Source organism: Canis lupus, chromosome 25 (genome assembly GCF_011100685.1).
Source record: "Canis lupus familiaris isolate Mischka breed German Shepherd chromosome 25, alternate assembly UU_Cfam_GSD_1.0, whole genome shotgun sequence".
Classification (NCBI taxonomy): domain Eukaryota; kingdom Metazoa; phylum Chordata; class Mammalia; order Carnivora; family Canidae; genus Canis; species Canis lupus.
In genome coordinates, this window is record NC_049246.1 from 13,834,045 (window position 1) to 13,860,520 (window position 26,476).

General features: G+C 39.0%; 1 protein-coding gene across 14 annotated transcripts in view; it reads right to left on the minus strand.

Moving 5' to 3' along the window:
• ATP8A2 (ATPase phospholipid transporting 8A2) overlaps positions 1 to 26,476 on the minus strand; it is a 574,503-nt gene that overhangs the window by 278,700 nt on the left and 269,327 nt on the right. For all 14 annotated transcript variants that reach the window (XM_038573452.1, XM_038573457.1, XM_038573456.1 and 11 more), the window contains one exon: positions 14,183 to 14,355. In XM_038573452.1, the coding sequence (XP_038429380.1) occupies positions 14,183 to 14,355 (173 nt within the window). The remainder of the gene's footprint in view (positions 1 to 14,182; positions 14,356 to 26,476) is intronic.

Consider the following 26,476-nt stretch of genomic DNA (forward strand, 5'->3'; position numbering starts at 1 on the left):
TACCAGGGTTCACACCTCGGACCTACTCATTACAGCTAAGGGACTCAGGGTAATGTCCTTAGCCTTCTGTGTCTGTGCTCCCCAAACCATAAGGTAAGGATCCTAAGTTTCCTCTCTGTGGGACTACTTTAAGGATTCTCCAAAGTAATAGATATTAAATGCTTCTAGACAGTCTGGACACAAAGACAAGTTGAGTGTTACTGCCAATAACATCAGTATTTCCCACCAGAAAGCCAGCCCTTGTGCTAATGATACCCCTCGTCTTCCTAGATTTGACTTTTACAGCACCTCACACTATGATCTGTGCTACCATTTGTCTTTGATGGGTTGCCTGGCCTTCCTATTACTCTGAATCCTCTTGGAAGGAAAAGTTTGTGCCATTTGCATTCACTCATCCACCTTTATCAGTAGATACATCCTCCGCCAGGCCACAGCACAGAGCCTGGGCAGGCTAATGAGCTGACCTGGGGTGGTGCCGTTATGTGGTCCATCACACAGATACCGGCTTATTCCCAAATAATAACAGGATCAAATACAGCAAAAGAGATCTAAAAATAGGCCTGTAAGATGTGGGGAAAGTCCTGTTTTTCTCCACACTTTAAACACACTCAATACTTAATATAAAGAAATCTTTGACTTGAGACAGTCTTGAGTATAAATGTAGAAATGCAAGATCCCCAACAATTGAATCATACCCGAGACTCTTTGAAGTGGTTTTCAAACAAAGGAAATACAAGCAGAACCCCAGCAAACTTCTACCTTATTTCTTTCACTTCTATGATTATAAATATTTTCAGACTTGATGAGATGTTGGTATTAGCACTAAAGCATCCATCATTTATTACTCTTTATGTAGCTATGTTTATACTTACATGTGTTAACATACAATTACAGCTACACAACAATATAAATTCAGACCCCAAGTGTTGTTCAAGTAAATGAACATCACTCAGCACTTATTTGTTTTTCATTTTTAAAAGGCTTCACTACCTTCTATGATATTCTTATATTTGTTTCCAGATTTGATCATTCAAAATTCATAGTTCGATGTGAGTACAGAGTTTGAAAAACCATTGAATATGTCTCTATATCCATATACTCAAATAATCTACAAATAAGCAGCAATCCCTGTGAGGAAAAAAATTCAATGTGTATTCGTCATGATTTCACAAAGAGAAAACACGAACTCAAGGTTCAGTTATCTGTGAACTGGCAAAATACTGTGATAACATGGGACTGCTAATTTCTCAAGCTCCAGTATTTTCAAACAACACCTACCCACTAAAACAAATAAAAGTAAGGAAAAAAATGCACAAATGATTGACAGATGGTTTTAACTTGGCACTTGTATATTTGAGAAAGGATTATCTTCAAACTGGTATATTTACTCTGGTCTTTAATGGCTGGTATGTCCAAGTGGTGAAAGGACACTGCTATGAATACTTGCTTAGCAGGAGAAAAATGCTGGCTCTGTTTTTCTCAAATGACCCAAGTGTCAAGATTTTGATGGAATAGTGGGAGAGAGGTTGGCTGTCCTTTTGTCCATCCATCTGTCTGCCTACCTCTTTTGCATTTGCTGGCCTATCAGGAACTAAGCCACGAAAGCCAGCATGGCCCTGGAACTCCAACAGAGCTCAGTTACCTGATTAACAAGAAACAACAGAAACCAAATCTTTCAGCAGATGCTCTTGGTCTCTGCTGACCCAGCAAAGCTGTGCAGATGACAATGAAATAAAGCTCAAGAATCACCAACCATAAAACTCAAACCAAGTCCAGCTTCCAAAATTTGGCAACTTAAGTTAGCTCCATCAATGTGACATACTTCCTGTTGACAATTTACCTGTTGCCCAAAATGGGGCTAAATGTATTATTTAAAAACTCTGACAAACCAAAGATGGAAACATTCCTTTCTTGTCATTTGTTTCTTCTTGAAAGTTAAATAAGTAAGAGACTGAATCAGAGACACTTCAAGCAGATGGGCCTTCCTACCATTGTGATGGCACGGGAGGACCTGGAAGATATTATGCTAAGTGACATGAGTCAGTCATGCAAGGACAAATACTGCATGATTCTATTTATTTATTTATTTATTTATTTATTTATTTATTTATTTATTTATTTTAAAGATTTTATTTATTTATTCATAGAGACAGAGAGAGAGAGAGGCAGAGACACAGGCAGAGGGAGAAGCAGGCATCATACAGAGAGCCTGACGTGGGACTTGATCCAGGGTCTCCAGGATCACGCCCTGGGCTGCAGGCGGTGCTAAACCGCTGTGCCACCGGGTCTGCCCTGCATGATTCCATTTACATGAAACATCTAAAATATAAAATAGTCAAAGGTATACAAGTAGACAAATGGTCTTCAGGGGGTAGGGGAGAGGGATCTGGGGAGTTGCTACTCAATGGGTAGAAAGGTACAGTTACACAAGAGCAAGTTCCAGAGATCTGCTGTACAACATAGGGCCGGTGGCTGACACTAAGGTGTTGTGCACCTAAAAAGTTAGGAGGGTAGGGGGCAGTCTGGGTGGCTCAGCGGTTTAGCGCCACCTTTGGTCCAGGGCCTGATCCTGGAGACCCAGGATGGAGTCCCACATCAGGCTCCCTGCATGAAGCCTGCTTCTCCCTCTGCCTGTGTCTCTGCCTCTCTCTCAATCTCTCTCTCTCTCTCTCCCTCTCTCCAATCTCTGTGTGTGTGTGTGTCTCTCATGAATAAATAAATAAAATCTTAAAAAAAAAAAGTTAGGAGGGTAGATTTCATGCATCTTACTGCATCCGAAAACAAACAGAACAAAACCAAACAAAAAAAGGCAAACACTACCCAAACCAAAGGGACACAAGGGAACTTTCGGAGGTGATGGCTATGGTCATTACTTGGACCCATCACCTGGACTGTGGTGATGGTAACAAGAGTGTGTGTGTGTGTGTGTGTGTGTGTGTGTGTATTCAAACTCAAATTGTATATGTTGATCATGTGCAATATTTTTGTATACCAATTATACCTCAGTAAAGCTAGAAAAACAAACAAACAAAGCCAGAGAAGGCTTCAGTCTATGTGTAGTTGCTAACTATAATCCTGCTGCTTCCTGTTCACACTAGAGGACAGCAGGGCTTCTAGAGCTTCCTCATGGTTCTCAAAGTCATAGGAGGAATACTAGCTGTCAAAATCAGGAAAGGGAAAGCATCCATAATTCAGCAAGTACTAAATGAGGGAAAGTGTCAGATGTATAGACAGGAAACTGGAAAACATAATTTTCTTTGGGACCAATTAACATAAGAGCTACTTTGCATACTCTCCATCGGAAAGGTGTCAATGTTGTCAGAAGAAGTGAATTTTTTCCTAATGAAAGTTAACACGGCACTTGTACTAATGAAACACATTCTGAACTACTTCACAGGAAAAAGAAAAAAGGCACCTTAAATACAAATACTATCACAAGGCAAGACATGGCGATATAAATATTCATGACATATTCCACATGTTTAGTTAGGCTCTATTCTTGACTTTTTTTTCACGGTTTGTTTTTTTAGTAGGAAAGATGCCAAATATTATGAGCTTCTACTTCAGAATTTTGGACCTCGGTTTGACCTAACATCACCTTGTTTCATTTGGCAGGCACTGATGTCAAACATGACACGCACTGATGAGTTAATCATTCATGAAAAGAGGAAGAGGAAGAAACACAGGAAAAAACTTGAAAAGTGATGTGTCTACGAGCTCTTCTGGCATCTCCTGTGGCTTCCAATGTGTTGAGAGCATCTGAGTGGATAGATGGGAGATCACACAGATCTTATTACCATAATCCTTAGACTACTGCCTTAGAAGAAGAGAGGGTCTTGCTACTTCCGAAGTCCATTTTGTATCTGGGTGTCTGTACCGACCACCCACTAGTGTGAGGATGGCCAACCAAAGGGAACTTCTAGCACAGAAATCACTTCTCAGAACTCTTAGGAAGGATAGCTCTCCTATAGAAGAAAAGTGGTATGATAAGACCAGTTTTATAACCAAAAAAAAAAAAAGGGGGGTTTCCTAAGAAATGTGCTCCCAGTTATACAGCATATCATCATTTATCAAATCATATTACTAAATGCCCCCTGGTAGAGATTTCTGTCATGTTAACATGCCACAAACAAGTGCTAGCTTTTAATGTGGATTACTTAACAGAAGATTTTCTTAAAGAAGAGCTTTCTGTATTCTCAATCTTATTAAAATGTGTGCCTGCATTTCATAACATGTACGGTATCTCCCCACCAAAGTATTTGGCTAGTTCAGGATGCAAGCAACAAAGGTGACGGGTTAATTTATTTTTCTATTTCTCACCTGAAGGAGTTTTATATAAATTGTGATAATATGTAACTTTCTAAAGGCTGGAGAAAGATCAAAACTGTCAGAAATTCTTAATAGTCAAGCATTGATATTATAGAGTGATTGGTATAAATTATTTCCTACAAGAGTTATTTAAGATGAAAATAGTCCTCCATTTGTAAACATAAGTAATCATCAAAATTGGCTTTGATTCCAAAAAGTTTAATAAATGTTTCTTTCTAAGCTAGAAAGAATTACTTAGGGATTCCTTGTTCTACTTTGTATTAATACTGCAAAGTCTCCAAATACGCCAGTCTATACAATGATTTAGTAAGCTATTTCTACATAGCACGGAATTTACATCATTATAATTTTCATTCTGAATAAATAATGGCCAAACCTGTGGATGGAAGAACATTTTTTAAACTGTGGGCTCTTGGATATTGTTTTTATTCAACATGATGCTAAGGAGCTGTTACATCTGAGCACACTCACCTTTAGCAGTGCAACATTAGGGCCAGTTAGTATCAAATGAAATCACTGCAATCATTCAAATAATAGCATTCATTTTAGAGCTAAACGGGTAAAAAAAAGAAAACAACCCTTAGAATTCGTCTAAGAACAAATTCTTCCTTAATTGCATGTAATCAACAAATGGGCAAACATGCTAAGCTGTAATCCAAACAATCCAAGGATAGGCTTACAACCTCGACAAGTTAATAATGTTCTCTGGAATAAAGTGTCAAAGGAGGAAGCTGACTTATAACTAAAACATGTATGATGCTGAGAAATCGTATCATGAAAGAAACTAAAGAAAAGTTTTATTTTTGCAAGGATATGCCTGGACCCCTTACCAATGTGGAGGCCAACCAAAACACAATCGGTGGTACAATTCTAATTAGTGTGTCTGAACTCTGTTTTGATATCATTCTTGTGTGTGGTTCACAGGCTGAAAGATACCACACACAAAATGCACAATGTTCTACGATTTCTTATTATCCATCAAGCCTCATTAATGTAAAAAGCTAAGCTGGAGTGAAGAACAAATTGGAAGAGCCAGTTCTTTTCTACCCTACGTAGTTTGAAGGTAAGACAGATGTGCAGGTTTTTGGACACAGAAGAAGTGAGTCACAGGCTTAAGAGAGTCCAGAAAATGAGTGTAAGATTGAGCCAGCTATGGAAATGATATACCATCAGTGTATAAAAATGCTGTGTTGGTTTCTTTTCGGATTCTACTCCTATACATATCCTGTCACAAGGTAATCTCTTAACTGCTCCTCTTTCTTAGTGAGGATAATAAACCCCAGCCTTTGCTGACTAAATGGAGGAGAACACATTTGTCCCAGCAGGGAGTGAGCTACTGACCACAGCTCTCTCAGTCCAAATCAAACAACTTCACTTTCTCAGGTGAAGGATACAAACCCTTCTGCCAATTTCTCTGTGGCTTGCTCTTGAATCCATTATTATTTTATGGAAATCATCAAATGTCTTTGCAAAGAATAAGTTATAAAAATCATATTGCCGTGATATTTATACTAGTAAAAAATTACTTGTTAACCTGAATATCCAAAAACTAGGAAGAGATTAATTGATTGTGTTTTCATATAGCAGAAGAGTAGCAAGCTTTTTAAAAACATTTTATAATGCTATTTGACACAGGAATTAAACCTTTATAACCTATTTTAAAAGATTTATTTATTTGAGAGAGAGAGAGAGGAAAGCATGAGCATGAAGGGGAGGGGTAGAGGAAGAGAGAATTCTCAAGCAGACTCCCTGTTGAGCATGGAGCCTGTTGTGAGGCTCAATCCCACAACCCTAGACCCTAAGATCATGACCTGAGCCAAAATCAAGAGTCAAATGCTTAACTGACTGAGCTATCCAGGCTCCCCTATAACCTTTTGCATTTCGTATATTGTGAATAATCTAACCTATTTCCAAAAAAAAGTATTTTAACTGAAAGAGATCTAAATTAAAATATAAATTGCTAACAGTGATGAACTCTGGTTGATAGGATTTGTGAATTTTTTTCCTTCTTCTTATCTGAATTTTCTAGTTTTTTCTATAATAGAAATTACTATTAAAGTTAGAAAAATAAACCCCAAAAGAGAAACATTCATTGTGCCCACTCTTTTTTCTTCTCTTGACTATTTCTATGGTATCACAGAAGGTTCATACATTTATCTATGAATCTACCCTGAAAGACAGAAGTTGAAATATATCCAAGAAAATAAATGATGTCTTCTGAAACCCTTCATTTGCACATCCAGTGGAAATCCCTGCTGTGGTGTTTTCCTCCTACTCCATCTCCTGCCCAGAGACATACAGCCATAAATCATGTCTGTTAATATGGCGGCACTGGGGACAATGAGCATCACCTGTGTTTGCAGGGAACTGTGACGGAGCCGTGAACCAACTTCCTCAAAAGGGGAACCCTGATGATGCTTTCATGACTCTTTTCCTGACAATACACATTGACTTTTAAGATTTCTGAACGTTCTCAAGAGGTCAAAGACTGCCTCCCAACCCCACCATCCTAAGTCTGTGCCTATAAAATTTATCTCCATTTTAATAAAACTAAAGAACTTCAAAGAAAAAGGAAAAATGAGAAAACATGAAAGACGGTATTTCCAAGGACACAAGGAAGACAGAACAGAGAACCCCTTCTTGAACACATAAAAAATGGTTTACACATTTTCTACATGACTTCTTGTAGAAAGACAGATCCTATAAGACTTTTTTTAATAATAAATTTATTTTTTATTGGTGTTCAATTTGCCAACATACAGAATAACACCCAGTGTTCATCCAGTCAAGTGCCCCCCTCAGCGCCCATCAGCCATTCACCCCCACCCCCCGCCTTCCTCCCCTTCCACCACCCCTAGTTCATTTCCCAGAGTTAGGAGTCTTGGGAAGTTCTGTCTCCCTTTCTGATACTATAAGACTTTATGCTAAAACACATTCAAACAAATTCTACAGTTTGAAAAATATGTTAAAAGCAAAAACTTCATATAAAACTCAAGTACTAACAGTAATAAACACATATTTATATAAATTAGCTGCCGCAGCCAGCTACATAATATAAGAACACAGGCCCTCATACTATTCATACCTAGGATAAATTGACAATGCCTCCATTACTACTCGGTGAAGCCATGGGTGAGACAATGTAATTTTTCTGAGGCCTCTATTTATTCATTTATAAAAAACAAAAACAAATTTTTACCAAGGATCAACAAATTAAGAGAGTATAATTTCTGACTCAATATTATAATTTGCTTATATGATTTAGTCTCTGATAGGTTCCTTAAATACAAAATCAAGCTACCAAAAGGCTCTGGCAGCTGAGAGGTGCATGGTACCATCACCTGAGACAGTAAACTAGTAAACTAGTGGAAAAGATCAGAAAGAATGGGGAGATGCACAGATGAGGGCATTGTGACTAATTCAGTTTATACATTTTGAATTTAAGATGTAAAAAGAACGTCAGTGTGAAAAAGTCTCAGATACAGGTGAAGCTCAAGACAGGGGTCATGCTAGACATGCCAATGAACTAGGGAAGCCATCTATTCACAACCCTGAATATCAATACCCATTAGAATCAGCCAGGACTATTGTATAATCCCTAGAGTTCTGATTTAATTGTCCTGGGTACAATGTTCATAGCAGCAATGTCCACAATAGCCAAACTGTGGAAGGAGCCACAATGTCCTTCGACAGATGAATGGATAAAGATGTGAGATATATCTATATATCTATATCTATATCTATATATATCTCCATTGTGTATATATATATATCTCCATTGTGTGTGTATATATATATCTCCATTGTATATATATATTCCATTGTGTGTGTGTGTGTATATATATATATATACACACACACACATACATACATATATATATATATACACAATGGAATATTACTCAGTCATCAGAAAAGATGAATACCTACCATTTACATCAATGTGGATGGAACTAGAGGATTTATGTTGAGTGAAAGAACTCAATCGGAGAAAGACAATTATCATATGGTTTCATTCATATATGGAATATAAGAAATAGCGCAGAGGACCATAGGGGAAAGGAGGAAAACTGCATGCGGAAAAATTAGAGAGGAAGACAAACCAAGAGAGACTTCTGACTCTGAGAAACAAATATAGGGTTGCAGAAGGGGAGATGGGTGGGGGGATGGGTAACTGGGTGATGGGCATAAAGGAGGGCACGTGACAAGATGAGCACTGGGTGTTATACTATATATTGGCAAACTGAATTTAAATAAAATGTAAAAAAATAAATTTAATTAAAAAAATAATTGTCCTGGGGTAGGGCCTGGGAATCAGTGTCTTTTTTATTTCTTTCTACCCAGATTTCATTCAACATTCTGTTTTGTTCATTCAACAAATATTTCGTTTACATGGATGAATTCTTTTATTAATTTTTTTTCTTTTATTCATTTTTTAAGATAAAGTTCACATAATATAAAACTAGCCATTTTAAAGTGTTTATCAGCTCAATGGCATCTAGTATATTCACAATGTTGTACAATCATCACCTTTATCTACTTTTTTTTTTAAGATTTTATTTATTCATGAGAGACGCACAGAGAGAGAGAGAGAGAGAGGGAAAGAGGCAGAGACACAGACAGAGGGAGAAGCAGGCTCCACGCAGGGAGCCTGACGCGGGACTCGGTCCTGGGACACCAGGATCACTCCCTGAGCCGAAGGCAGGCACTAAACTGCTGAGCCACCCAGGGATCCCCTCCTTTATCTACTTCTAAAACATTTCCATCATCCCAGAAGGAAACCCTGTGCCCATTAAACAGTCATTCCCCATTCCTCATCCCTTAGGCCCTGGAAACCACTAATCTGCTTTCTGTCTGGATGGATTTACTTATTGTGAAATATTTTATGAATGGAATATGTGATCACACATAATCTGTGATCTTTTCTGACAGCTTCTTTCACTGTGTATATGTTTGAGGTCCATCCATATTGTAGCATGTGTACCTGTGCTTTTTCCTCTTTATGTCCAAATAACATTCCACTGTATGAATATACTACACTTTGTTTATCCATTCATCTACTAGTGGACACTTGGGTTGTTTCCGCTTTTAGACTACTGTGAATAGTGCTGTTATGAACATGAAATACAAATATTTGTTTGATTACCCAATTTTAATTCTGTGGGTTGCATACCTCAGCAGTGGGATTGCTGTGTCATATGATAATCCCACATTTAAATTTTTGAGGAAAAAATTGTTTAAGTTCTCTAGATGATTAAGTGTAAATCTGGTGTTGAGAATCATTAATGTTGAAGATGAATGAAGCCATGAAAATAAATGGAATGCACCAAGGAGAAGATATGGGTGGGAATATGAAAAGGCCAAAGGCAAAAAACCTTGGAAATACATTTCAAAGGCTGCTGAGAAGATCCCATAAGAAAGATACATAGGAGGAAAAAGAGGTGCCATGGAAATAAATGAGAATCCAGTGGGGGGAGCCATTGACATCAGCTGCTAAGGAGGAATCAAGAATATGTTTGTTGCATATGGCAAGATGGAGGTCACTAGAGTCTGGGGATCTGCTAGCTTTACTGAGGCCCTGCTTTCAAGGAGTTGAGGCCTATATGAGATGCAAAGTAGAAGAGAGGTGAGAACTGTAATATACTCTTATTCACTATCTCATGACACTCAGGAACATACAGTACAGATACCAAGCTTACCACAAAAATGTTATTAGACCAACCGGTTTATACCTCAACAAATCATGTGGCAATGTTCCTGACAGCTACAATAGTAAACCACACTAAAGTATTGACCAGTACCTGTTTTGCTGACCATATTATGACCTTTCTAGGATTTTAACTACATGGAAAATATTTGGGTATAATAATATATAATTAGCTAAATTGTCTGAGTCTAATGTCAGCAAAATATTTAACAAATTCTTACATTATTTCCTCTATTTTCTGCCTAAAATAGTTTTAGCTTACAAGTATTTTTCAGTTTTTATAAAACATTCACCAGTCTCTGAATCAATATTGATGGCAGACAGTGCTTCATGATTTCACTGATTTATTTCCCAAAAGAAATTATTTTCTTCTATTATTAAAGAAAAGGGTAACCTTAACAACGACTGAGTTTTAAAGATGAAAAGTGAGAATTAAGGTCAACCTTATGTTTGAAGTCATATTAAATTTAACTTAGGTTTAAATTCTCAATGAATAGTAAGCAACATCTGAAGTACACGAGTGCTTTTATTAAAAAAAAAAAAAAAAGTATGTGTTGATTTTTTTTTTTTTTAAATCTTGAGTGTGAGACCAGCCAAGAAATGTCTCCTGGAGCAGTAAAGTAGTACACTATCCTAGATTCCTTTTTTCAATTAGCGCTTCTATTTTGTAGACAGTAACAGTATTTAATTTGAAATTTCCTCTTTCTGTGCCAATTCCAGTTTGAACTCCTTCCTGTGAAGTCTTTGAGTGTACAGCTTTATGTGACACACAAAGCCCTCTGAAAGCAGCCAAAGAAAGAAGGGGGAAAAAGATGTTTTTCTTTAGTATCAAGCACCTGGCAAGCAAAGAGAGTGTTCCTGTAAAGCCTTGAAGGCATTCCTGCTCTCCCCTGAGAATCCAAACGGCCTCGTTTTGATTTCCCTTTGAAAAACCATGAAGTTGGAGCACGTTTGCTTTGATTTACAGTTTACCAGACTTTTCCATGTTGTTTCTTGTTGCTTATTTCTGCTCACCAAGTCAGGGTGACGGCCTCTTGACCAACTGGCAGTTGGCAGGAAGAGGGACTCCCTCACCCATGACTTCTGGCTCTGAGTGAGACAACCTCTTGTGCTGAGGACCTCACAGAAATCAGGTACCTACTCAGCAGCTTCACAACACAGACACAAAGAGGAAATTAGGAGAAAAGTGCATTTCACTACAGTTCCTCCCCTTCTTGCCATTTGCATGTCCCTGAGCTAACCTGTCCAAATGGAACACAGCAAAGAAAGCACAGTATCAGCTACTTAAAAAAGGGAGCCATTAGACAGGACAACAAAGGAGAGTGAAAGAATAAACAGATAAAATGGACTTCATCAAAATTAGGATCTTTTGTGCGGCCAATAATACTTTCAAGAAGATGGAAAGACAGCCAACAGAACAGGAGAAAATATTTGTAAACCATGTTTCTGATGAGATACTTGTATCCAGCATATATAAAGAACTCTTAAAACTCAATAATAAAAGACAAGCAATCCAATTTAAAAATGAACTTGAATAGACATTTCTCCAAAGAATATATACAAATGGCCAATAAGCACATGAAAAGACATTCAACATCATTAACTATTAGGGAAATGCAATCAAAACTATGAGATACCACTTCACACCCACTAGGCTAAACAATGAAAAGACAGATAATAACAAGTAGATGGATGTGGACAAGCTAGAACACTCACAAACTGCTGGTGGGAATATAAAAGGGTGTGGCTACTTTGGAAACCAGTCTGGTGGTTCTTCAAAACATTAAACATAGACTTACTAGCTGACCCAGCATTTTTCTCCTCAGTATATACCCAAGAGAATTGAAAACAGATGGCCATACAAAAACTTGTACATGAATCCTCATAGCAGCATTACTCATAATGGTCAAAAATTATAAACAATCCAAATGCTAATCAATATGGATGAATAACAGTGGTATATCCATACAATGGAATATTATTTACTTGTGAAAAGGAATGAAGTACTGATATATTCTACAACATGGATGAACCTTGGCAACATACTAAGTGAAAGAAATCATAAAAAGACCACATCTTATATAACTGCATTCATAAGAAATGCCCCAAATAGGCAAATCTGTACAGACAAGAAAGCAAATTTGTGGTTGTTTAGTACTGAGGGACACTGTGGGAGGGTAGAGGAGGATGGGGATTGATTAATAATAGATAAGAGGGTTTCTTTTGGGGGTGAATAAAATATTCTAAAATTGGTTGTGGTGATGGTTACAAAACTCTAAATATACTAAAAACCATTGAACTACACATTCTACATGGGTTAATTGTATGATATGTAAATTATATCTCAATAAAATTGTTTTAAAAAGAGAGAGAGAGAATGAGAGAAAACCAGGAAACATGGTCTTTCATTTCTAGTTGCTCTGGTCATTCCTCACTATCCCAGGTCCCATTTAGTTGTACTAAGTTTCCTGATTTAGAAGAAACACAAAGTTCTTATTCATTGTTTCAAACACATTTGAATTTGTTCCTCACCCTGAGGTCCTCGAACAACCTACAACCAAGCACAACAGCTACACTCCTTATACTCCTTTTGACCATGAGGGCACCACCAGCCACCATTCCAGCTCTCGTTGGCCTTTGATGAGGCCAAATTATGGAAAGGGATCAAGAGAGCAGCATAAAATGATAGAGAACTATCATCATGTGAACAGTTTCAGGGCTCTGAGTAGGGAGGTGTATTGATGGAAAAATGGCAACAAATTGTTTGCTCTAAAATAAGAACAACTGGGAGTGGGAAGCAAGGTTAGAGAGACAAGGAGAGACTTTCCTGTTAGCTCTCCCCTAGACTTATTGGTCATCCCAAACAAGCAGTGTCATGAGAGGTCTGGGTAGAGTAGCATGGCAGATGATGTGCCAAGGGACTTTTAGTAAAGCAGAAAGAGCAAGACCATCTTGTCAATGTAATAACCATTATTCTGAATAGACCATGATTGAATCCGAAAGAGGAGTTCTAAAAGGATTAATGCCCAAGTGAGGAATTTAAAAGCATCCTGATAACTGACTTCTGACAAAATATCCAAGAAAACAAGGTACGAAAAAATGTATAACTATAACATAAAAAAGCAAGCACAAATGAGATTATTAATCCAACGATACGGATTGTGTATTTAATCACATACCAGGTACCACCTAAGCACAGCATTTTCAGAAATGGACAGAGCTCTTCTCACCTTTCAAGTTGTTTGCTGCATAATCGGGGTCATGCTGCTCATTGCTCTAGTAGTTTATTTTCTTTATAATTCTGACTCAAATCTCTATGAGAACTGGACCTCGCATAGCCAGTAGTCAATGGAATGTTGCAATGTCCACCCTCAAAAACCTTCCCAGATTTCATGAAAAAAAAAAAAAAAAAAAAAAGAACAACAAAGTCCTTCACCTGAAACGAATATAACACCATATGTCAAGTAGCTGGAATTAAAATAAAACATTAAAAAAAATTCAACAAAGTTGTCTGGGTAGGTCCTAAAACAAAAATTGCCAACCAAAGCTCCTTATTGACTGAATAGAAATATCCACTGTATATCCCATAAATCTTGGAATTTGAGCTCAGATATACAGAGTCAAGGAACCAAGTATGCAGGGCTCTTCTAACTTTCCACACTTGCTCGTGGCAGACTTATTCTAGTTAACCTCCCTGGAGAGAGGCCCTGGCTCTTCTTTTCTCAGATGACAATAAACAAAACTGCAAAAATCACTAACTGCTTCTTCCCCCCAAATCTGTGGACGGTTAAATTAGTATTTTTATTTTGCTTTTTAAATTTTATTTACTTATTTATTTAAAAGATTTTATTTATTTATTCATGAAAGATAGAAAGAGAGAGAGAGAGAGAGAGGCAGAGACACAGGCAGAGGGAGAAGCAGGCTCCATGCAAGGAGCCCAACACGGGACTTGATCCCAGGACTCCAGGATCATGCCCTGGGCCCAAGGCAGGAGCCAAACCGCAGAGCCACCCAAGGATCCCCTATTTTGGTTTTTTTAAATGAAACTTTATCCCTATACTTTTAATGCACTATTTTTTTAAAAAATAAAAACACAGGATACAGCCACATTGGAACATGAACCACGAAAAGCCTGTGCATGCCTACCTGCAGCATATGACAGCTTTACACGAAAGCGCCAAATCCAGGAAGCTTCTCCTGACTTCAAAGGAGAGAGCATACTTCAGGGTGTGGCCATCGATGATGAGGGCCACATCGTTCTCCTTGCCCAACAGATTCCCGAGGTCAGTGCAGTGCTGGGTAATGGCTGCCCTTGTCGCCTGAAACAAGAGTGGAAGGGGGGAGGCGGTCATGTTTTTATGTGTTTGATATATCAAAAACAGAACTTAAGAAAAAAATCACAAGTTCCTTAAAGTGAGAACATGCCCATTCTAATGTAAAACACACAGCGTTCAACTTGTTGTGAGTATATATAAATGCACATTAAAATTCCATTGAACTGCCTGCTAGGTCTGTTTTATTTTTTTTATTTATTTATTTTATTTTATTTATTTATTTATTTATTTATTTATTTATTTATTATTTATTTTTTTTATTGGTGTTCAATTTACCAACATACAGAATAACCCCCAGTGCCCGTCACCCAATCACTCCCACCCCCTGCCCTCCTCCCCTTCCACCACCCCTAGTTCGTTTCCCAGAGTTAGCAGTCTTTACGTTCTGTCTCCCTTTCTGATATTTCCCACACATTTCTTCTCCCTTCCCTTATATTCCCTTTCACTATTATTTATATTCCCCACATGAATGAGAACATATAATGTTTGTCCTTCTCTGACTGACTGACTTACTTCACTCAGCTAGGTCTGTTTTATGGAAGAAAACATCCCCTTTAATGATATTTACATTTGATATTTACAATAACCTAGTCTGGTTACAGTTCTAGGCTGAACTAGAGCATCCAAATTCTTCTCCTTTGGAACTTTAATTGCTAAGGTTCTTATGACTCTTTTTCTCCCTTCATGGTGTCTCTGGAACAGGAAACTCCATATAAACAAATGTGTGATGTTATTTTTTTTCCAAAAGATAAAGTTGCTAAAAAAATGGCAAACATTTCTCAGTTTGCTAAAGATAATCTTTAAAAGCCCCCAAGAAGTATTAGGGGATATAAAATTAACACAAAAAATTAATTTCTGTCCTCTGCTGAGATGCACAGATTAAACCACTTCTCCCCATGGGTCACCAGAAGAAGACCCAAATTGATCATTTTTTCCATGTTACAGAAAATATCTAATAAAATTAAACATTTTAAAACAGTACTTTTTAAGACATTACTACCAGCCTAAGTAAGTATGTTGGTATGATGTCTCTTATGCAATTAAAGCACAGAATCATTGGATTTTAAAAAAAAAAGTATGTCTGATTTCCCAGTGAATTTATGACTATGAATAGGATATCTGGTTCAAATATAAGAATTAAATTTTTGGATCATAATAAAAAATATGGTTTAAGCTAATCTGAGAAGCACAAAAGTCTGCTGAAATTATTCTGTTTGGACAACTGTCCTTTGACTATTAAGCTACATTTACAAATAATTTATCCACCCGATAACATGAATTACTGTCTTAAAGAAATATGTTGAATGAACAGGAATCTTTCTATTCCTAGTTAAGCTGAGGATCTGCTACCATCACAACGTGAGGCACAGATTCTTTTGTCTTACTGCTCAGTTTCCATTCTCAACAAGAGACTTGAGACAACACTTATCGGAAAGATGTATTTCAGGCATAACTGTGGTTTAGAGCCCTGTTCTGTGGTCAGATGGCCCAGGATCTGGTCCTAACTCTGTACTTATTACCTCTGTGACCTTGGGCAAGTTACTTCACCTCTTTAAACAGCAATTCTTAAGTGTAAAACAGAGCTAAGAATAGGTACCTCACAGCACTTTTGTCTCTAACAAATGAGCTAATCAGTGCCACCTGCTTAACACTGGTCTCGGGACATAATAAGCACTCAATGAAGCTCATTCTTCCTCTGGTTACTATTTATTCACTAAGAATTTCCTACATCTAGGAAAATACACAGTTGTGCTACTTCAGGCAGTGAATAAATGCTATCACTGACAATGCCTTCTTTGTCAATGTAATAACAGAAGCATAATTGATAGAATACTGTCCTAAGAATAAAAGTTGACTTTTAGTAAAACTACAGGTAACTTTATACTTTTTGAATTCTTAATTAGTTGCCTAATTCTGAATCTCAAACAAAACATCTATGTTTACCTTATCTGTGCAAACAGCCTGCCCTTTAGAATCTGGGTAGATAGAAGAAAATCCCACCCACCCAGGGAAATCCCGGTGTGGCATCCTGGGTGTACTCACGGGGGAACTCAGACAAGTCTGGGCAATTCTGAAGAGTGTACTTGCCAGGGGTCAAGTCATGGTAGACAGAAAAACCCCCTGGGAAATATTTTACTGAAAGAGATGAGGCAAGCTATGCAGACGTGGTCTGTGGACAACATGCCAATATTGTCATGGAAGCACAATCTAGCCTACTGTCCGAAGGACACTTCCATTGCCACCCCCTCCCCCATGGACTTATGGAGGAAAAGGTTAAAGAATACAAATCCCTGAGATGAGGAGACCCCTGCCTGTGGCTTTTTTTGTAATGGGGCACAGTACAAATGAAGATATGCAGCAGTAGTAATATTATGAAGGGTACTTTCTCCACTTAGGGTTATTTCTGGCCCAATCATGAAGACAGACTGGACCCTTCTTCCTCAGCCCAAGTGCTGGCAGCTCACCACCTATGAGGCTCTGAGGCAGGAGCAGAGAGGGTGCCCAGTACTGGGAATGTGAATGGCAGAAATGTAGCTACTGAGGAAACCAAGTTCCTGAGACATATACAATCTTCCCTGTCCCTCTACGATTGGTCAACCAACAAATTGTGCAGGGAAGGACCTCAAGAGGGAACTGGAGTTTCAACTGTGGGAGGCAGGACACAGAGTTGCACACATGGCCCCTCTTCTTGAGAGACTCATATGCAAAGGCCAACAGTGGTCTGGGGAACATGGAGGATACTAAGTTGAAATATTTTCAGGGTGAACCACAAAAAATGCTATAGACTGAATGTTTGTATCCTCCAAATTCCTATATTGAAACCCTAATCCCTGGTGTGGTGGTATTTGGAGGTGTGGCCTTTGGAAGGTAACTGGGTCACAAGGGGGAAGCACTCACCTGAGATTAGTGCCCTTACAAGAAGCTACCAGATGCAGAGAAACCACCAGACATTACTAGGTTACTATGTGGGCCATTCAGCCTTCCTGGTACATTTTGCATTACATTTTCCTCCCCTCCTCAAGTTTTTATTTAAATTCCAGTTAGTTAACATACAGTATAATATTAATTTCAGGGGTACAGCCCAGTGATTCATCACTTACAACAGCGGGTGCTCATCACAAGTATCCTCCTTAATCCCCATCACCTATTTCCTCTATCCCGCAACCCCACCCGCCTCCCCTCCAGTAACCTTCAGCTTCTTCTCTACCATTAAGAGTCTGTTTCCTGGTCGATCCTTCCTGTTCCTCATATCTCATTCCTCTTGCCTGCAATGTTTTCTGCTCCTCACCTCCTACCTGAACCATCCTGTTCTCCTCTCACTTCGTCTGTGCAGAATCACACCTTTGCCTGTGAGATTGGAAACCTCCCCTACCACCAGAACCTCTCCAGATCCATCCTCTTGCTCCACCCTTGACTTTTCTCCAGCCCCTGCTTTGGTTTTCATTCCAGTGCCCGCTCGGCAATAATCTTTGATCAAACCCAGACTAGCTGGGTTCCCTGCACATGTGTGGTAGAATATAGGTCCCTTCTGTGCAGTTCTCAAGCAAGCCAATCGAAGGAATTACTATCACAAACAGTTCCTTATTCTCAAATGGACTATGATTCAAAAGTCTATTTGTAAGTTAGTTATTGGGCACTTAGAATCTATTTTCCCAGAGGAACGATGTTACAAATTGTGGTTGGATCCCAGGACCTGTTAATGCCTACTTAGCCTAGTCGCTAAAATTTATACTGCAGTCTCTTATTTTAATAAAAAACCAATTACTGAAAGTTACAATGGACTTAGCTGTTACGAGGGGCATAGGGAGTTGGGACCGGGAGTTTCGTTCCCAGAAAGATACAGAGCATTCCAAAATCCTTCATTAGAATGTGCCTATTAGGCATAAATATTAAAAAATCTATTTCCAGGTTTTCATACGTGTTCTACAATTTTATTTTCCTTCACGATTAAAAACACACATGACTTAAAGCCAAAATGAGCAAGTGCAATGACAGACTGTTCCCAAAGCCACACCGAACACTCACCTCTCCCTTGCTTGTACCGTACTGGGAACCCTACATTTTTTAGCAGCAAGCTCAGTATTTGCCTTTGCATTTCCAGTTTTTTAAACAAGGTCACATAAACACCACAGATAGTGCCACACTTAAGTTCAGGAAACAGCTGTCTGTCTGCTCAGAGATAAGAGATTTACTGGAAGTTCAGCCTGCCCAACTTATGTGTGGATGGGACCCGAAAGGTAGCTCTACTGTCAGTCATTCTGGATTTAATAAACTGGAAAGATGGAGATTTCTAGAATCTGGATGCATGTCTACCAGTTTGCAGGTAGCAGGAATCTTTCCTCAAAATGAAACCATTCCAGCAACACTGAAATCTGTCGAGGCAGGTGACCCTCTCCCTCCACGAGCTTGGCAGTGTCATAAGGAATTTCTTAGACGCTGAGCTAGCAGCAGCTGCCTCAGACCTCACTTTGATGTTCTGCAAATTCCAACGGGCTCAGAGCTGACGATGCTGAAAGCCAGGATGGTTCAAGTTTCATGAGCAGCAATTCAGCCAAGTCTTACTTCGCCTTGGAGAGCAAACTCCTTTCTCCTGAATTAACCTTAGGCTAATGAGTATCTAACCATAATGCTCACCCTCTAGACCATGGATTCAAAATGGTTTTGTTGTTTTTTTCCATTCCAATCATCCATTTTTCTTGTCCCTGGCCAACTGTTAGGTGTGCCTTCTCTCACCACTGCATTCTATTCTACTACTACTCCTGTCATTCCCACCGTCCAGCCTCCCAGATGGGCCACAGTGGCAATCTCCTTATTCTTGCCACTTCCATTTTTTTTTTAACTATCATTTCCATTTCCAATATAATCACACCTGTTTCCTGACAGCATTAACAGTCTCAATACTTTTGCATTTATAAACCCTAATGGGCACAGAATTTTGTAAAGCTAAAGACAAAGCACGAGTCTAGCAAACCCATTATAGGAAAATAAAGAAGGTGAAGGCTGAAAACAAGCAAATTACTCATGGCCCCTACTGGCAGCTGTTGCCGACCTTTTCGCTTTAGATATTGCTTTGTTCTAATCAATGAATATCTCTAAACTTAAAGTTCATTAGGAAGTAAGAGGAATCTCTGTTAAGTTTGTAATATTTCAAGATTTCCTACAATACTAATAATTTCAAGGAAGATGGGATGCTATGTCACAGGCATTGAGCAAACATTCTTAAAAGATAATCTGGCCTCTTGTCACCAAGCACCCACATAGCTAGCTGGTACCCTCAGGTCACCTTTAACCCCCCTCTCCCTCAATCAGGCATTCTCTACATGGGCTGCCTCCACCCCCCCACAAAATGTTTCTATTTCTGATAAAAGAAAATTGTTTATCTTCTTAGATTACTGATATTACCCAATTTACTGAATTCTCAGTAATATATATAAGCCTCTATAGAAGTTATGCTTTGGTTAATCACCTTCATTGAGTTATAATTAAACATACGATAAAGTTGAGCCATTTTAAGCATATAATTCAATGAGTTTTGGCAAAGGTGTGCAGTCACGTCACCTCCTCCATAACCAAGACACAGAACATTTCCAACACCTCAAAACGTTCCCTCTTGCCATCCTGCAGGCAATCCCATTCCCCTACCCGGCCCCTGGCAATCACCTATCCACTCTGTCACTACAGTTTTGCCTTTTCTAGAATGCCATATAAATAGAATCAGACTTTACAGTCTTTTCTGCCTGGCCTATTCATTTAGCCTAAGGCTCTGAGATCTGTCCAGTGTTTCTGTGCTTATCAATTCCTTTTTGTTTCTGAGTCCACTGTATAAATATACCACAAATTATTTCATTCACTTGCCATTAACCATCTGTGTTGTTTCCAGTTTTAGAATATTGTGAATAATTCTATAAATATGAGTATACTAGCCTTTGTGTGGACATATGCTCCTATTTCTCCTGAGTAGACACCTAAGACTGGAATTACTCTGTTACGCCACCTCTACAGACACACAGAGCAAGTGTATGTCTAACTTTATAGAGATGGTGAGGCTGTTTCTAACTTTAAAAGATGTGGTTATGGCATTTTGCTTTCTTACCAGTCCTGCGTGTGTGCTTTGGTTGTTCCTCATCTTTGTCAACACTGGCACATTGGTCTTTTCAATTCTAGACATTCCCATGGGTATGCAATTAATAGCTTGTATTTGCATTTCCCAAATGATGAATGGTGTGGAATATTTTTCTAATGCTTACAAATTAAATGATTTTGTTTGCTGAGATTTTAAGACATACAAGTAAGCAAAGTGGAATAATGCAGGTAGTATAATGGGGGTCATCCTTGTGCAGAGTGATAACCGCTGTGAACTCACAAACAAGCCCCAATAACCTCTCTTCAGGGGAGCTGGGATACCCTATGTTGCAACTTCTTTTTACATCTCACATCTCTAAAAGATCTACACATTTCCCTGGAAAGGTGTCTTAGGCAGTATGAGAAGAGTGAGTCAGGAGGTGGGGGATATGGAAGAAAACTGGCAGCAGCTGTTAGTGAGCAAGTATCATTTATTGGAAGAAAGAGAGAAAGAGAGAGACTTTTTATTCACATAATCTTCAAAGCCTAGAGAAAGTCTGAAAACCTGAAATCACTGCTATTTATTGAAAGACAATGTGACTAACAGTTGTGACTGAGCTCAAGTCATTGACGTCATAAAAATCCCTGAAAATATGTATTTTCCTTTTCACAAAGAAGATTAAATAGCAAACCTACTAGGCTTACTTTATTTTCTTTCAAGAAACTAGATTTTGATTTTAGTACTAGGAATCCTTTTATATGCTGAACAAATATATTCTTGAATAAAAAATAATTTATATGCTTTAAGAAGCATTCTTATTCCAATCTTGACTATGAATCTTTTTTTTGCAATTTTTTAAAAAAATGTGGAATTCTTCTTAAAGGAGATAACCCTTTTCCTATAAGAAAACAATTTTGAAGTGTGACCCTCCTGTGAGAAGAATGCAAAATCAGCATTTGTAAGTGATCAGTCAGCTGTTGTATAAAATGGCCCTCCATAATTTCATGGAATAGATGCTTGTCACACATTTGTCCAGACTGGATCTTTGGGAGTCACTGTATACTTCAGAGACAACAATGAATCAATGCCACGGTTGATATCACACTAACTAGGAATAATTCTACTATGAACATAACCACTTTACCTTAATTAATTTCCTGACTTTGGGGATTTAAATTTTTAACTTTCGATGTATCAATGTTATAGTCACTGCACTATTTTTAAAATCTTCTTGATTCTTGGGGTTATTATAAAGTGCCCAGACCAAACACAATGGTGATCGAGTTTATAAATTAAAAAAGAAATGACTACAGAAAATAATCTCTAGACAATTAAAATTTGCAGTGTTTTTAATGAACTATGTGATTACATATGTCAGATAAACTTTAGCAAAGGAATATGGAGCGCTATTGGTCTCACACAGAAAGATAAAACTACCAGTTGCAAACCAGAGATCTACATTTGGCTTACAGTGACAAACACTGGAATCTGTTATGTCACCCTAGAAAGCACAGCATAAGCAATGCAAAGTAATTTCAATTCCTGAACTACTTATTTGCTTTATGATAAAACCAGTTTCTTAAAAAAAAACATATGCTCACTTTCTGAACAATCCTTACAGATGCCATAAAAAAATGAATATAATAATCTTAATTAGTTAATTTCCTGCCCTTAAGGACTTAAAGTTTTAACTTTAATATTTCAATAATACAGTCACTGCACTTTCTAAAGTCTTCTTGACTCTGAGAGGAATTACAATGTGCCCAGACTGTGTTCAACTTGTGCAAACAACAAATGAGAACTGGAAGAAAAATTCTGAAAGAGACAGTGAAGGCAGGTCATTAAAAAAAATTTCCCAAATCCATGTGTGGCAGCTGTCAGCTGTTGGAGGGAATAAAAGAATATCTTGAAGGCTGTAGCCACATGAAGAAAACGCGATCTTGGGCTCTTGGGCTCACCACTAGTACCTATCAAATCAAAAAGATTGCACACACAGGGCTGAGACTGGCCACCACCCACAGCTCCCCAGGCTACAGCTAAGCCACCATGGGCAGGTTCCAAGAAGCACCTGCCAGTGTGACTTCTTCTATTTTCCTTGAATCAGTAGGAGTTAGGGGTACAGAGAGAGTTATGTGAGAGGAAAGAACAGCTGTATACAAATCCTCTGCTGTGTTAGGAAATATTTCATGTTTATGTGGAACACTGTTAGCACATTTAAAACTGGGAGTACTTTCTAAATGATAGTTTCCAGTGGGAAAAGCCAGTGGCATACATTATATATATATATATATACACACACACACACACACACACATACACACACACACACACACACACACACAGATTTTCAAAATGAAACCAAATAAGCCAGAAAGTGCAGAGAAAGTCCCATTTTCACTGGAGACCACCACAATGATGAATGAGCAAGGAAGGAACTTGCAACACATGGACCTGGCCAGAAGGTTCCCCTAATTGTGCAGACTCCATAGCCAAACAGGGTAGGTGAGGGCAGGCTCAGAGTCAGGCTGGAATACACCTTACCATTCTCTTCTCTACATATCCAGGCAAAGATTCAAGGCTACAGAGGTAGACAGAAGTTTACATTGAAATATAGAGCAAAGAAAAAAAAAATCCTTCACTTAACCTTTAGCTATGAGAGCCTATAATGTGCACAGACTTCTAGGAGTGGAGAGGCCCACAGGCAAGGAAGGAGCGACTCCTCCGAGGAGGGCACCCAATAGCCAAAGACTGCTGTGTGCCCAGGACATCCGTGAATACCTTAGCAGGTACTGATGTGGCCTGTAAGGCATGAGGAAACAGGCACAGTGAGGAAAGTGCTGGGGGTGGGCAGGCTGGGAAGACACGAGACAGGACAGGAAGCATTTGCACATCCTGTCAGAGCCCATAGGGAGCCAGTAGAGGCTTCTACATATGAAAATACCACACTCGGACGTTCCTATGTGGAAGCTCCCCACCAACGGTAGAGATGATGGATTGGAATAGGAAACAGACCAGCAAGGAGCCTTCAGATGATGAGTCTCAGCTTTGACTGGGATAATAGAGACCAACACCAAGAAATGCATTTCAGAAGGAGACACAGTGCCTGGTGAGTGGTCAGAGGGCGGAGAGAGGGTATGGGGATAAGCAGTGTCTGGCCTGGTAGGTAAAAGAGGTCAGTTGCTGGGAAGGGGACATAACAGGATTGGGGAAGGTGGGAGACTATGACTGGGGGGTCAGAAGATAATTCATTTTGACTTCATGTACAGAGTTGGCTCTTTTGTTCAAGAGCAAGCTATTAGTCCATGCAAAACTGGTGAGAAGGCCTGCAGGGACAGTAGGGGATTATGGAGCCTCTCCGGCCCTGGACCACCCAACACTGCTCTCTAGGGACACTGCTACTCAGAAGTCCCTCCAACTTCTGCACCCCCATCAATGTCTGCAGAGCTCTGAGCGAACATCCGGCAGCCATCACTTGTCCTTTGTGGATCATATAACCTCTCAATCAATGCTGGTTGAAGAATGGAAAAAGAAACCATTTGGGTAGTTTCCTTACCACTCCCTCTGGGTGAAAAAAGCAAACAAACAAATCACTCAGCATACAGCAGGTGCTGAGAAAATGCTTGCCACCCCTTGTTTGGGAGATATTTGCTGCTTCCTGAACTCCTGACCCTGACCAGAACAATCGCTCACTGTCTGTTGTGAATCATCTCTTCTCTGCTTCTGCTGGTCCCTTTTGCACATCACTGCATTTGCCTTGTGACAATGGCCTTCTATTCATATTTTTTAAAAGTATTTGAGACCTTAGCTTGTTGGACCACTCACATGGTAAGTAGCTATGCATGCCAATTTCGAGGACACAGCCATGCATGGAACTATGAAGACCCCCCTCTCAAGCAGCTTACATGTTGGTGAGGAAACAGGTATGAAGCAAATAGACAACTAATACATGCCATGTTGTACATGCCGTGGAAGAAAGTCAGGTAGGGTTTAGGAAGCAGGAGTCCATCAGGAATTCGGGAGGATGGGTCTCAAGAAGGCCAAGACTGGATTATAGGCAGAACTACAACAGTTTATGCTTAACTGGACAAAAGGTCTCAACGGTCAATCTGAATGGCCAGGAAATAAAATCAATAGGTTGAGTTTAGGTTAGTTATTCATCTCCTATTTTTTTTTTTAAAAAAAACTTTTTTAGCCAAAATTTAAAAGCCAGGTGATTTCACATGAAAACTCTGATACTCAACTTCTCTTGAAAAATTACAGTACCTGGGACCCTTGGCCCATGTTCCTACAAAGCAGTACCCAGCTATATTCAACAAGTACACCCTGGCCATAGTGCCCCAGTCCCTATTGCCTTGCCAGTACTGGAATGCCAAGTGTCACTGGTCACCGGGCATGTGCTACTCTGTTGCTCTGACCCACACCTCCATCAAAAGTGGAAATAAGAAGTGCAAGGGCATGCCAGAGCTTCCTGGTGAGGGGTCACAGAGCTCCATTAGCATTCCTACCATGTCTCTGGCCCTGTGGGCCTGTGCCATAGCCTCCCAAGTTTGTGAGCACTTGTTCTTTAATTTCTAATGGAACGTAACTTTGGATCCCACCATGGCTCTGTGCAGATTCTCATTAGGGTTGTCATGGACAGTTGCTAATACAGGCATGGTGCTGGAGCCTTTATTCTATCCAGTTGATAAAGGTTCAGTCCCTAAAATTAAACAAATAATACTGAGAGAACATACAAATTCCCAGATTTAAAACCCAAAAGCTATCAGGAGGAATGAGGATTTCCTGAAGCTTCTTAAATTGCTTTCTGCAGAGATTTCACCTTTAACACATAAAGGCACACATGCACACACACAATTTTCCAGATGACTAGCATTTCTATAGGGAAAAACAAAGTGTCAGTTTTAGTACTGAAAATTTTAGTAAGATGGCATATTGCATGGAGTTAATAACTTTGACTCTGCCTATGAGAACTTCTTCATTCATATATACATTTTTGGGCTCCTAAGTCTTAGTCCTAAATGTTTGAGAGAAGAGATGAAAGTTATTGAGAAAAAAAAATACATATGAATACACACACATGCACATATATACCCATATACATACATACACTATGTATTTGATATACTGTGGAAAAGGCATAAAATATATAAAATCTTCATTATAAAATATATATTATCTACCCTACCAAATATATGTGTATATATGTATATATGCGTATATATTACATACATATGTGTGTGTGTACGTATAATATAAAGCAGAAACCACTTTTGTGAATCTTAAGAAGTTAAACTCAATTCTACAAACTCTATGCTGTGACATACAGGTGATAGTGAAAGTACGGGACAAAAAGATGGAGAACCACCTCACCTCCCACCAGGGACATGAATGAAAAACCAGGCTAAGTACTATATTATGTAAGACTGAAGAAAAGAATGAGAATGTACATGACAAAGACATAGATTCTAATAGGGGAAGGGTAAGAGCAGGGAAAACTGGACAAAAGGGACTCTGTCAAGGAAAACAATTCTGCAAAAGAACTGCAGCTTGATAACTGACCTCACCTGTCAGTGTATCTAAGAGGAACAGCTAGAGACACTCAAGAAAGCTGGGCTTGGGACAAGGAGGAAACCCTGCAGTAAGAAAGCTGAATTTCTGAATTCTATAAGATAAACAATTCAGGGCTCATGAGGTCCAAGGACCTTTCCTACTTGTCATCTTTGGGGATCTCAGCTGGTCTTATGTCCTTAAATATGTTAGACTCACACATTTCTCTTTTTTTATTTAAGATTTTATTTATTTATTCATGAGAGACACAAAGAGAGAGAGAGGCAGATGCATAGGCAGAGGGAGAACCAGGCTCCCTGAGAGAAGCCTGATGTGGGACTCGATCCCAGGACCCCGGGATTACGACCTGAGCTGAAGGCAGATGCTCAACCACTGAGCCACCCAGGTGCCCCTAGACTTACAAATTTATATCTTCAGGTGGAACCTCTCCCCCAAATTCCAGACCTGAATATCTACCACCTAAGTTGGTATCTC